The sequence below is a fragment of the Fusarium falciforme genome, chromosome 2, assembly GCF_026873545.1.
Source record: "Fusarium falciforme chromosome 2, complete sequence".
In the NCBI taxonomy this organism is placed as follows: Eukaryota; Fungi; Ascomycota; class Sordariomycetes; order Hypocreales; family Nectriaceae; genus Fusarium; species Fusarium falciforme.
Genome location: NC_070545.1, coordinates 1,035,887 through 1,049,031, shown reverse-complemented (window position 1 = coordinate 1,049,031; position 13,145 = coordinate 1,035,887). Strand labels below are relative to the sequence as shown.

At 52.2% G+C, this 13,145-nt stretch overlaps 6 protein-coding genes across 6 annotated transcripts; 3 read left to right on the top strand and 3 right to left on the bottom strand.

Moving 5' to 3' along the window:
• Positions 1 to 1,648: 1,648 nt before the first annotated feature.
• NCS54_00227900 (C2 domain-containing protein) lies at positions 1,649 to 3,497 on the top strand (the record flags this gene model as incomplete). Its single annotated transcript, XM_053147881.1, has 2 exons — positions 1,649 to 2,541; positions 2,591 to 3,497. 2 exons carry the CDS (start codon positions 1,649 to 1,651, stop codon positions 3,495 to 3,497), a joined length of 1,800 nt encoding a protein of 599 aa, XP_053003856.1.
• A 230-nt stretch (positions 3,498 to 3,727) lies between these two features.
• NCS54_00227800 (4HBT domain-containing protein) lies at positions 3,728 to 4,594 on the bottom strand (the record flags this gene model as incomplete). The annotated part of the gene is made up of 1 exon (XM_053147880.1): positions 3,728 to 4,594. The coding sequence occupies exon 1, from the start codon at positions 4,556 to 4,558 to the stop codon at positions 3,728 to 3,730; it is 831 nt and encodes a 276-aa protein (XP_053003855.1). The 5' UTR covers positions 4,559 to 4,594.
• An 866-nt stretch (positions 4,595 to 5,460) lies between these two features.
• NCS54_00227700 (G-PROTEIN-RECEP-F2-4 domain-containing protein) lies at positions 5,461 to 7,039 on the top strand (the record flags this gene model as incomplete). The annotated part of the gene is made up of 4 exons (XM_053147879.1): positions 5,461 to 5,738; positions 5,790 to 5,991; positions 6,063 to 6,290; positions 6,344 to 7,039. The coding sequence occupies 4 exons, from the start codon at positions 5,461 to 5,463 to the stop codon at positions 7,037 to 7,039; spliced, it is 1,404 nt and encodes a 467-aa protein (XP_053003854.1).
• A 246-nt stretch (positions 7,040 to 7,285) lies between these two features.
• NCS54_00227600 (NAD(P)-bd-dom domain-containing protein) lies at positions 7,286 to 8,200 on the bottom strand (the record flags this gene model as incomplete). The annotated part of the gene is made up of 3 exons (XM_053147878.1): positions 7,286 to 7,795; positions 7,857 to 7,885; positions 7,942 to 8,200. 3 exons carry the CDS (start codon positions 8,198 to 8,200, stop codon positions 7,286 to 7,288), a joined length of 798 nt encoding a protein of 265 aa, XP_053003853.1.
• Positions 8,201 to 9,227: 1,027 nt separating this feature from the next.
• NCS54_00227500 (DUF6314 domain-containing protein) lies at positions 9,228 to 11,569 on the top strand (the record flags this gene model as incomplete). Its single annotated transcript, XM_053147877.1, has 3 exons — positions 9,228 to 9,288; positions 9,343 to 10,058; positions 10,106 to 11,569. The coding sequence occupies 3 exons, from the start codon at positions 9,228 to 9,230 to the stop codon at positions 11,567 to 11,569; spliced, it is 2,241 nt and encodes a 746-aa protein (XP_053003852.1).
• Positions 11,570 to 11,940: 371 nt separating this feature from the next.
• Positions 11,941 to 12,594, bottom strand: NCS54_00227400 (Hypothetical protein; the record flags this gene model as incomplete). The annotated part of the gene is made up of 1 exon (XM_053147876.1): positions 11,941 to 12,594. One exon carries the CDS (start codon positions 12,592 to 12,594, stop codon positions 11,941 to 11,943), a length of 654 nt encoding a protein of 217 aa, XP_053003851.1.
• Positions 12,595 to 13,145: the final 551 nt, after the last annotated feature.

Below are 13,145 nucleotides of genomic sequence, written 5' to 3'. Positions count from 1 at the left end.
CTCAACTACCGACTTATGGCTGGCGCTGGTTAGGATTAGGACGTCCTGATCGTCGCAAGGGTTGCTGGAAAGAATTTTTCCAGACGGAGCACTCGGATTGCAATAAATATCAAGCATATTAAGGAGATGAGTGTATGGCACAGCTCCTTGCTTTCGGAATGGCCGCAACCGCACTCAGCATATCGACCGAGGCTGGAAGATATGATTGGAGTTTTCGTATCTTGCATCGTTGGACCGGCCCTACAAGGCATACTTATGGACCTAATAGAGCACTCGGAGTACTATAACAAGCATATCACGGAGATGAGGGCTCATGACCCCTGGTTTTCGGAATGGCCGTGACCGGGGTTGCAAGGTATATCGGCCGAGACCGCAAGTTACCATTGGGACTTTCGTATTTTACGCCGTTAGACTGAGCCTGTAAGGCATTTTTATGAACCTAGCTGAGAACTTTGTTTGTCGTAGGGCTGTCTGTAGGTTAATCGAACCCCTGAAACTGCCGGGCTGTTGTTTCGTGCATTGCCGTTGTACAAGGGAAAGAGAGAGTTTGCTGGGTATCGTGGCCACACCGATAGTTGGAGGCCGCCGTCTCAAGGACATGGATACTGGTAGATGTTTTTCAAGAATTATGCTGTTGGTCTGATCAATGTCTTTGAGTGCGCAGATGCCGAGTATCGTGAAGCATCTTGGCTGCAGCATGTGAACTTGGCGAGAGGCCTCCATCACATTCTCGATCTCAAGTCGGGCCATTCTGATCGATCTAGAACAGGATTCTAGGACTCTAGGCTGATGATGTACATTTAAGTTATTTAATGGAAATTACCCGCGCCTGTTCGCATTGCCGTGTTCCGAAGCCATCATGAAGATTGGTACGCACCGACCAATGAGAGGCAACGGTTGAGCCCTGTGGAACCTGTCAAGACACGTCCCCCAAGCCATGACCGCCGAGAGACGATCAGGGTTCCCCCCAAGTCGGCGAGTTTTGGTGGGTGAGTGCCCAGACCTGGGCGCTACGCGGCATCCGTTAACCGCTACGGGCCCAGACCTTGGCGCACTATGTGCCGTTGGATCCGGGAGTTTCTGCAGTCAGGGGCTGTCTTGACGGTGAGCATGACGTCAGAAACCACGGTACCTGTTGCGAGCTGGCGATGCCGAGCTTGCGCAGCCGTTGTCGCCAAGGTCTTGTATACGGTAGATGGGCAGATGGAGAGTGGCTGGGTTTCTATTGCTATCTCTTCTCGCACAGCCTGGGGCAGAATGAGAAAAATCGTGTCAAGTGGAAAACGGGCGTTGGCGCATTCAAATATCAGCCACCATCCACCGCCATCGAGTAGCTCTTGACCCAAAACGGATGATATCCTCACTGCCGAGCTGCGTTGCGACGGCGCATCCAACCAACCAACCATCACACCACAGGACCCTGCGAACCAGCCTCCCAACGCCTCCTCGTGAACTCAATCCTGCATCTTTTTCCTCATCATACTGTCATAAATCCCGGTGCGCGGGGTCACAGAGTGCTCATCTACTCAGCTGTCCCAGACCTGGAAGCTACTTGATTCACTGATAGATACGCTATCGGGCGCATCTTGAAAGCCGCGAGCTTCACTGTCGCAAACCCCGCGAAGTCAGCCTCGCGATCCAATTCGAAATGTCGGCCCCAGACACCGCCGAGGCCCAGACGAATGGCCATAACGGAAATACACACAATGGCGAGAACGGCGCGTCAACTGCGCAAACTAACGGTGCACCAAAGTCGCAAGATCCTCACGACGACGGCCACAACTTATTGAAACATCCTACGAGGATTGGAACCGGTTTGAAGGAGCGCATCAACAAGGTTAAGAACGGTCCTCCCGGCGGCTTCGACCCAACTCCTCTACCGGATGCGCCTCAGGGCTACACGATTCGCTTCATCTTCCACAGCGCCTCGAATCTTCCACCTGCAGACTTTGTCACGGCCTCTTCAGACCCTTTCCTCGTCGCGACGCTTCGAGGTACCCAACCCAAGAGGCACAAGGAGGACCCGGACCTCGTTCACAGGACGAGAACCATCAGGAGAACCACAGAGCCCAAGTGGGAGGAAGAATGGGTTGTCGCCAATGTCCCTCCTACCGGGTTCACGCTTAAGTGCCGAATGTACGATGAGGACTTTCCGGATCACGACGACAGACTGGGCAACGTGACGATCAAGATTGATCGCTTATCCGACACATGGAAAGGGCTGGACGAGACGTACAAGGCCAAGAAGCGCATGATGAGCAAGAGGGCATATTTCGCCAAGGCTCTCACCAGCGTCGTCAACTCGAACGTGCATATGACGCCCGTTCTCCATCTCAGCATGGAGCTGCTGGGACCATCCGATCCACCTTATGCTCAGATGTACACGGTAGGACCGACAACCTGGGTCAAGCACTTTAGTCCCTTGATTGGTCGCATCGCCGGTGTCAAAGTGAATGCGAATGCAGACGATGATGCCCGAGATGAGGCAGATCCACAGGTTGATCAGAATGGGAAAAAGAAGCCAAGGACTCAAAAATACGAGTATGTGCCCCATCCCCATCTCAAGTCCCAGACTGACATGTCACAATAGCTTCCAAGCCAACGAGATGCAGCTACAAGGCCCGGTGCCTCCAAAGCTGTACCACCGCTTTGTCGAGTTCAGACCCATCATCGCCTCCATCTACTCGTCGACGGGCTTACGCGGCAAGATTCTAAATAAGGCACTGCACAGCCAGCACCGCCGCATTTACAACTTCAACCAGTCGACCGAGTATGGCGACTTTGACGCGTGCTCGAAGGAGGCTGCGCTTCAGTTCCTGAAACTGGTCCACTTTGACGAGGGAGGTCGCATCTTTACCTACGTGTTGACTCTGGATGGCATGTTCAGGTTCACCGAGACGGGCAAGGAGTTTGGCATTGACATGCTGAGCAAGCATACCATGCATTCAGATGTCGAGACGTACATCGCCTGTTCGGGCGAGTTCTTTATTCGTCGTCTTAAGCATCCTGTGTCTTCGGATGAGGTGCATCCGAAGGAGAAGACACACCCGAACGAACCTGTCTCTGGTGGACCACCCAGAGACGACCCCCCGCACAACCCTGCGTATTACCAGCTCATCATTGATAATGATTCGGGCACATATCGACCCGACAAGTCTACTCTTCCATTGCTGAAGGAGTTCCTGGAGAAGAACTTCCCAGGGCTTGGTATCGTGGCGATGCACTGGGAGGACAAGGACCTGCAAGACATGAAGGAGGCCCAGCGAACAACCAAGAAGAGCGAGGGCAGAATGATCAACATGGTGATGAACAGAAGCCAGAGCAGCATCAGCTCAGCCGAGAGTGAGCTTGACGACCGCGAGGCTGGCTGGGAGCAAGGACAGAAGAGCAAGCGAGAGGCGGCATACGAGGCCCTTGAAGACCCGCACAAGGTCAAGGATGCTGTCAAGACGTTTGTTCCTGGCATGAGGTCGGAGAGGGGGGAGAGCTCCAAGTGATTGGACTATGACTGTTACGGCCGAACTTATGATATCTGGGTTAGATGGGTTGGGACGTTTCTTTGTGGTGAAAAGATACCTGGGATCGGTTTTGCAAGGATAGTTTCATTTGTTACCCCAGCATTCTCTACTATGCAGTTCTTTCTTATCATGTTCTAATCTACGAGCATTGCTCGCCTTCTCAGTCCCTGGACAGCCTGTATCTATTCCCAAACAAACCCACCCTACCATCACAGGTTTGGCTTGATTGCTACCCACTTGCTTGAGCACTTGGCCAGCACCTCGCCATCTTTGTCCTTCAAATCAGACCGGATTCTAGTCTTTCTACCATCGGTCTCGTCTACAGTCGAAGTGATGTAATACACGCCGTTTGTGGGAACTGGCTTCAAGAACTTGATGTCTAGTCCGCCCGTTACATTGGGTGTCTGGAACGCTCTCGCTTCCTTTCTCAATGTGCTATTCAAGTCGAATATCGTCCCCATGGACTCATCAAGCAACGAAGCAATCATTCCGCCATGAATCACTCCAGGGTACCCGCTGAGGCCGTCACCTAGAGACACGAGGGTGACGGTCTCGGTGATGCTGTGTGAAGGGTCCTTGGCGACATCGGTGCTCGGGGCATGGAAGAAGCTGATGAGATGGGAGAGACCGCGTTCGTTGTTGAGAGTGAGACCGAAGAGCTGGTCATGTGCTGGCGATGCCGGGTTGCGACATGATGGAAGGAAAGGGATTGTGTTTGGAGCTGATAGAAGAGACGCTGTCCAAGGCACAGAAGCGAAGAAGGTGAGTTCAGAGGCAAAGAGGTCAGGTGGTGTGCCCGGGAAAAGGACATTGAGAGCCGGGCAGACGATGGTGCTGTCGATGGGAGGAAGAGTCATTTTGGATGAAGCTCGCGATGAAAATGGGTGGTTGAAGAAAGGTTGACGATGAGTCGCGATATTGATGGCCGGTCCGATGCGAGATTCTCCGCAACGCGGGGCCGGGGGTTGAAGCCGGAGGATGCAGGCTCTTGACGGCGCGATTTGGGAACGTTTTAGGACGGACCTTGCGACTAGCATCATCCAACAACCTAACGTGACCAAAAACAGAGAATGGATTTATAGATGAAGGAGGGCGATATAACAACGCAGAGTTGAAATTTGTCGGGGCCGCGGGATTGTGAAACCGAGGTACCTATCTGGGCGTCGATCTCCCAAGAACCAATAAAATGAGGGTTGCTCCTTGTCGCCTTGGGCAGGTCACAACCAGAACTATTGCTTGATGGTCAGGAATTAGACCGAGTTGCTAAAGATATGACCAAACTTCCAATTGGATGGAAATAATGGCCGAGGTCAAACGGGCACTAACTTTCTTGCGGGGTGTGGTAGTACTCGGTGACACCTTTGTGCGCACTTGAATATATACCCCAGATTTAGGAGAACCTCACTCATACTGTCGACTACTAGACTTAAGTCCTTTTCAAACATACAAACTGGACTCGATAAATAGCTTGTTCAATTCAGCTGCCAGCATGTTCCCTTTCCATGGTCGGCTCCGTGCGAGATGGCCTTTTTCAAGCGGTTCACACAAACGCCAAAGCGAACAACCATGATAGGTCCCCGAATACGCCATTGTGGTCACAAGAGGCCAATTGCAAGCAAACAAGAATCGGCATCGTTCGATTATTTCCTCAGAAGCTCTCGGTGAAATTTGTCCTCATTGTGATTCAGTGTGAGCCCCTCGGAAGTACCTGCACTGGTTGCCACTGGTGGCACCTGCTAACTCTATCACAACGCATTGTGCCTGCCTGCCTTCCTTCCCGAGTAGAAGGTGCGACCTTGAGATCTCTTTTTTAGAGGTTCGTGCCTGCCTCAACTCCGCTCACTTCATCGCCCCCGCCGCTTCGCTCCGGTGGTGCTTCACCTCTTCTCGCCTTTCGTTCAACCACCACCACGACCGCCTCGAGGAATCAAGCGCCGTCAACATGGAGGGCCCCGAGAAGGGCCAGGCATTTTCGCCTCAGGAAATCGATGTTCTCATCACGATCGAGAGAGTCGGAGCGGGATGCTCCATGGTGGCCATTACTCTGGTGATGCTCAGCTACTGGGCGTTCAAAAAGCTCCGGACCACCCCAAACCTCTTTCTCCTCTTCGCCTCCATGGCCAACGCCGGCGCCAGTGTGGCCTCGATGATAGGATACGATGGACTTGAGAGAGGCGAGGATTCTACTCTTTGCCAGGCTCAGGCTTTCATCTTTGAATGGTGCAGTTCCTCCGCTGGTGAATGAGTGTGTGTTACTGACCTGAGCGACAGGTTCATGCAGTCTGATCCCTGGTGGTCTTTTGCCATGGCGATTAACGTCTTTCTCGTTTTCTTTCTCAACGCGAATCCACGAACATTTCGGCAGTACGCCTGGCTCTATTGTGTCATCTGTTTCGGCGGTCCCATGATACCTGCGATCGTCCTCATCTCTGTTCGAGACCACCCCGACGGCCTCATTTTCGGAGATGCCACGGTAAATGACAGCTTCCTTTGCTATTTAATCTTACACATTTGTATCAGGTCCAATAAACTGACATATTTTAGCTGTGGTGCTGGATCGGATCTGACTGGAGCCTTGTCCGCCTTTACTCGTACTACATCCCGATCTGGATCTTCTCACTCCTGTCAATTATCATCTACATCGCGGTCGGATTCCACGTATTTCATCACCGGAACCTTCTCAGAAACGTCGCAGCAGATCGATTGGGAAGTGGGGAAAAGAACGGCAACAACCCATACTCAAGCAGTGATGCCAAGGGATCCTCAGAAGCGGTAAGCCCCTTATCAGTACCACTGACAGAGGAAACGCTGACCACTGTTTCTAGAACCTTACCGGTCGGCAGGAGTTTTATGGCACGGCGGTTACGGAGGTTCAGATCACATCTTCTGTGCCGAGACGGAAGCACCAGGACGAACCCGCCATGCCGGGTGTTATTCATCCCGGAATGAGCCCCAACCGCGCTCGATCTTGGGCCCTGCCAGCATCCTACGAGCACCTCGAGCCGAACACGCCCACCAGGCCCCAGAGATTCGAGACGACATGCACCTCTGACAGCACTCCAAACCCGCCGCCGACGATCGCTTCACGCCTCCGGGCCGTCAAGTCAAATGCTTCGCTGAAACTCAAGCGACTCGACCCTGTCAAGATGGCGTACTTGCGAACTAGCTTCATCTTCGGCTTTGCAGTCCTGATTACCTGGATCCCAAGTTCGGTCAACCGGCTTTACAGCCTCACGCACCATGACAAAATCAGCTTCCCTCTGAGTGTTGCGAGTGGGTGCGTGCTCCCGCTCCAAGGTGTGTGGAACGCCCTTATTTACTTCACTACGAGCTGGAAGACGTTTTCTGAAGAGATCCGGGCAGTGAAGGCCCAGTGGTTTCGGAGGCGCGGCGAGGCTCCTGGGGCGATTCGCCTTGACAGCAGACTGGGCTCTTTGAGGGTCGAGCATCGGGACACCTTTGAGCGAGCTCAACAAGGGCAGATGAACAGTCCGTGGAATGGAAAGTTGGAGGAAGTGTGATACCTATTTGGAACCGGATCAACTATTATATGATGGAACTTTATTCGACAAAATGGCGTTCAGGGCGAAACATAGCGCACGCAGATTAACTGTTATTTCGAGTGTTAGCTGTAAAGGAGAAAGCAACCGAAGCATCTCAGTAGGTCATAAAGGAACTGCAATGAGTCTAGCATGAAAATTCATTCATAATTTTGTTCATATATCGTCGCGACCATAGCAGACTTGTTTTTAATCAAGACTGTCAGCCTAGGCATCGTAGATGGCTTCACCCTCTGCTGCATCCACGCCCTCTCGCACAACTCTCTCCACGGCAGCATCGATCTCTTCCTCGCCGTCGAGGAGATCGAGCCAAGTGTTCTTCACGCCCTCAGCCGCAAGAAGAACTGAGGCAACCTTAGCGACTGCCTCGCGGCTGATACCGTCATTTGATGATAGATGGGCCGTCTTTCCCAGCTCAACCTTAGTGGCTGGGTTGTGGGTAAGAGTTCCAGGGCGAAGGTTGAGACCGACAAGGGTAGGGCTCTGCTTGGAGACACGATAAAGAGCCTCATCGGCTGCAAGCTTGGCCTTGTAGTAGTTTGCAAGGACGCCATTGTTGACAGTCTTGTGGAACTCATCCCACTCGCCAGCAGGCCACCACGGGGCACCGGCGCGGCGAGAGCCGAGGTAGGAGACGAGAAGGAAGCGGGTGATAGTAGGAACAGTGGCAGCGGCGTTGATGAAGTGGATTGCTGCGTCACGATCAATCTTGAAGGTCTGAGCGAGGTGTTAGTAGCTGGACTATGATGATGGGAGGTTGAGTTGGTGAGTCGCATACCCGATCGGGAGCGCCTTTGCCTCCAGCACCTGTATCTTATCAGTATCATGATATCAAACTTCAATAAAATCAAGGCTGAACATACCGGCGCTCCAGGCGATGTAGTCGGGCTTCACCTCGTCCAGGATGCTCTGGGCCTTATCTTGAGACGTGACATCCTCGATGCTGCGGACGAGAACATTGAGCTTTCCGGGAAGACCGGCACCAAGCTTCTCAATGGTTGGAACCTGCTCCGAGGCGCGGATGACACTGGTGACGGTCCAGGAGCGCTTGAGCAGGAGGGGAGTGAGGTGCTGAGCGACGTAGCCGTGGCCGCCGAGGATGAGGACGTGGTGAGAGGCCATTTTGTAGTATTGATAAGGTTTCAAGGTCCTTGAAGAGTCGATTATATGGGAATCTATAAGTTAAGGAACAATGCTTTCTTAAATCCGAGAGACTGGTGATTTTGATCTTCAATGTTTACTGAGGATTGGTCAATCACGCAAGTGGGTATGACGACATTGGCGAGGGAGCGGGGTTTGTATTTCTAATCTGGATGGGCCATGGCATGATGGGTTCAGGTGGTGATGGAAAACAACAAGCCGCGGTGGTTTGAGTTTTGAGTTTTTCATATCTCTGCTTTATTTGGCCAAGATGAATAGGCTTAAAGTGAGAGTTGAGTCAGGTGTAAGTGAGGATGGTGATGGTGTTACAAAGTAGTGAGTGTTAGTTGGGGCGGACTAGATGCGTAGTGCTCTATACTTGCGGCAATATATCACCGTGTCAAAAGGTTACCTGTAACACTAAAATATCACCTAGAAACAAACGATCGATTTATAACTGCAATATTAAAATAGGTGTAAATACTGGCAGTGTTTATGATTGTCATTGACTGCAGGGTAAGTGGACGCATTCATAACACAATTGAACACGCAAAGCAATAGTATTTGGAATTTCATAGAACCAGAAATCGCTCAGTAGAAATAATATTCTTAGAAATACCATTTTTCACATGGGCTTCGAGGTGAAATTGTGCCCGAGATCAACACCATTAACGCTTCTCGTGGGACAAGCGCTTAGTCAGCTGCGAATTCGACGATCTCGGGAGTTGCGGGAGCACATCGACTAAGCCGTTTAGGGGCATCTACTTCTCACGTCTCACTCACTGTTTTGCGATATCAACTGAGCCTCTCCCTTGAACCAAGGCTGCAGTCAAAGTCATTGCATAGGTGTGGGAGTGTTGTGGAGGCAAATTGACGACTATTTCTAATGCAAATCGGCCAGCAAAGTCGTACGACAAGGTCTCTTCTACAAATCGCTCAAACCCTGCCGTCAATCCTGGCTTGAAAGAGAGCTCCGAGCAGGGATCGCATTACGCCGACTGGGCATCATATGACACTGATCAGATACTTGTTTGCTGCGAGAAATATGGCAAAGACTGTTTGCATTGTTGGTGGGTGACGTGCACTCACCGAGTTTGGGTCCCTCACTGACAATCTATTGATAGGTGCCGGCCCTTCTGGACTCGTTGCAGCCAAGACGCTGCTTCATAACACTACTCCCGGGGAATTCAAGGTTACCGTTTTTGATGCTCAGAAACATGTAGGGGGTCTCTGGCCGACTTCAAAGGATGACACGGAGAGACAGGTTCATCCGCTCATGTGGGCGAACCAGAGCAGACACACGGTGCAGTTCTCTGAGCTGGCTTGGGACGATGCGGCGCCTCAGTTTCCGCAAGCGTGGATGATCGGGAAATATCTTGAGAAGTATCTTGATCGATTTCTCACTGGTAACCCATACTTTGAACTCAAGCTTGGGACAAAGGTAGAGCGAGCTGAGCGCTCGCAGGGCTCATCCGAAGGCTGGGATATTACCACCGGGTCTGAGACCAAGCACTTTGACCATCTTCTCGTGGCGTCTGGTTTCTTTGGGAAGCCTATCATTCCTGATTGTCTTGCCAAGGAGTCTAATATCCCCATTGTTCACAGCAGCAGCTATAGAGACCTGGATGACCTCCTGGGCAAGGGACGTCCTGGTGGGGGCAAGATTCTCATTGTCGGAGGTCAAATGTCTGGCGTTGAGATCGCTGGCACTATAGCATCGCATCTCTCATCAGAGATAAACTCGCCGGATGCGTCAAAAATCGTCGATATTGACAAGTACGAGATTCACAATGTCATCCAACGCCCAACCTGGGTGTTCCCCCTCTTCTCCAGCCCCAAGGTAGGCAGTTGTCTTGGACTTCAGGGCAAGTTACTGATATGTTATAGCCAACAACACCAGCTGCTCCCTTCTTGCCCTTTGACTTTGGTTCTTATAATCTCAACAACCGCCCTAAGCCATTGGTCAATATGCAGGGGCATATTACCGAGGAGAGAGCCAAGATGCTGAACGGCCTTTACAAGAATGTCATTGGCACTGACCAGTCCGAGTTCTCTCCTCTGCTCAAGATAGACGAGACGAACGACAAGGAGCAGCCGTACATGGCCTGTAGTTTCTGGTACTCCGACTTTGTTCGATCAGGGATGATCAAGTTGACAAAGGGCAAAGTGGAGCACCTCGAGGGTTCTACAGCCATTCTATCCGATGGCACCAAGATCGAAGACATTGCGGCGGTGGTTGTGGCTACGGGCTTTGACCCTTCTCCCTGTTTGAGCTTCCTTTCAGACGATGTTTTAAAGACGCTTCAGCACTCGCCCACGCATATTGACCAGCCAGTCGCTTTGGCCTTCCACGGCACTCATCACCCCGAGGTTCCAGGCCTAGGTTTTGTCGGCTTCTATCGATCGCCTTACTGGGGCGTGATGCAAATGCAGGCTCGATTTGTGTCGGCACTGTGGTCGGACAATGTCACCCCAGGCCGTTCTTCCCAAATCTTCCAGGACAAGCTTCGTGATGACATCTCTATCCAACGAACGCTTGACCTTCGCGATGATCCTCGCACGTCGCAGTTCCCGATGGGAGATTACCTTTACCTCATGGACGAGTTTGCCGAGGCGCTTTCAATGAGGATTCAAGAACCCCTGACGCCGCCCGTCCCTAGCCTCCCGCATAACGGCAAGCCACTGGACATGCTAACTCCAGCGAGGTTCTCGAACTCCAACGACGGCCAAGAGTCGAAAGATGCCGCCATGGAGTCTCTAAAGCAGACTCACAAGACAGCGACTGATGGACTCTCGTCCCCAAGGTTCGTGGCTCACGCCGTGTTCCGAAGCTTGCTGGGAACATGGAAGCTGGAGCGTGACCTGATCAGTAAGCTTCCTACGCATCCCAGTGGCCACTTTAGCGGAACCGCACAGTTTCTGCTCCGCGAGAAGACTAGCGATGGTCTCCGGTGCGCTGCCAACCCCACAGATGGATCCCCAGAAGTAGACGAGCTCGGCATGGAATACCTTTATATCGAAGAGGGCGAGTTCAAGACAGAGCAAGGCTTTGGCTTCAAGGCGACGCGGCGGTATGTCTGGCGATATGACGAGCTCAAGGACGTCCTGAGCGTGTGGTTCGCCAAGCCCGATGACTTGAAGCGAGCCGATTACCTCTTCCACGAGATCGAGTTCACCGAAGCGACCGAGAAGGGATGGGCGGCCAAGGCTGGACACTTGTGCATCGACGACTACTACAATGTCAAGTACAATTTTGCGTTCCAGGCAGTGAACTTGAAGGAGTGGGGGATCGAGTACACAGTCAAGGGGCCCAAGAAGGATTACACAATCAGTGGTACTTATAGACGGTAGATACAGGGAAAAGACAAACCCTGCAGTCTTTATAAACGGGCCTACTGTATGCATGCTCCAACCCAAGCGAGGTACCGTTAGCACCGAAGATCCGGCACCGGCATCACCTCCGCGGCCCCGCAGTATTACGGCGACACCCCCCTAACCGGCCCGGAGTTGCCGGAGTGCTCCACCGGGGAGGATGCGTCCTCGTAGGGCTGACATGGGATCTACATGACTGGAGAAATGCAAGCAAGTTGAGTAGGTCTGGGGAAGTGGCGATTTGGGTGCAGGCTGCATGAGCTATCTGGTGTCCACTTTGGCTTTCTCGGATCTTTAACCGATAGAACTATCAAACAACGATGCCTTGTTTCATACTCGAAAGTGCTTTGTTATTGACCACTCCTCCAATGTGATAGTTCTCGCCGAAATCGTCCATGGGCCATCTTTTCACTGCTTTCTCTCAAAGTAAGATAGCAATAAAGCATGACAGAAAGCATTGTTCTGCCCCAAAGTAACTGCCAGAGACCAGTCTTGTCGAGGGGGCTGCAAAAGTTGACGGCGGGCTCCCCTAAGAGTGAGCTCTTCCTTGGGGCATCCTCGTCGCCGGTATTATCTTCCCCAGCCTCCTGCAAGGTTCTCAGGGACAGGGCCTCGGTCTCCCTGACGAACTGCTCCTCTCGCGCCTTCGCAGCCTCGGGGCCGATTCTCTTGCGCTCGCCACTGGCAGCATATATGATTTGTTCCCCCATCAGGTTGCCCCAGTCAACCTTGTTTTGGGCACTCTGAGCCTTGCGGGGGTCTGGGTCTTCTCGTGCCACTTTTTCATAGTAGGCTTTTCTCTTGCGGCACTCGATGCCGACTGGGAGGGTCATGTACCACGGCTCGTCTTCAAGGCGAATGCCCTCGCGTTGCACCCTCTCCTGCCAGGCATCCTCCATTGCGGCGTCGTCGTATGATGGAAGGCTAAAGGTGATGCTGTGGGGAGACGAAGGGGGAGTTGGGTCCTCCTCGACCAGGTTTCGTTGGCTTGACTTGTTGGACATGCTGCTAGATATTTGATGAAGGCTTGATGAAAAGTGAAGATGGATAATGGATGATGTTTCTTGGTTCTGCTAATGCCTGTAGGTATGATAAAGGTTGAGCCAAGGAGATGAGGAAGGAGTGAACATGGCCTTGATTGAGCAGGAGGCACTCGTGAGCAGCGCTTGCCAATGACGGCCATGATGAAGCAAATAACTAAGATTCTCCTGGTTGTCTTCCGTGTTGTCTGACTAAACGCCTTGTGAGGATTGCAAGTTGTGGTGTAGTTGGATCATAGGGAGTCAAACGAGTCAAGTTGTGCTACTGCATAAATGACCAAGAGTATGCATAGAGATTCATAACTAAAAATGTGCAAACAAGTCACCTGCGCTCAAATCTATGAAACAATCCATAAATCTGGGCCCAGAGATCTCACGACAAGCCGGCGGCTCCCGCAAGGTTGCATATCAGGTACAGCCTCGCCTATGGGATCTTGGCAAGGGCGGGAGACTGGGGACCCGGTGCCGCGGCGCTGCGAGATAGAAGTAAGATTACAAGATTGGGGAGTGGGATG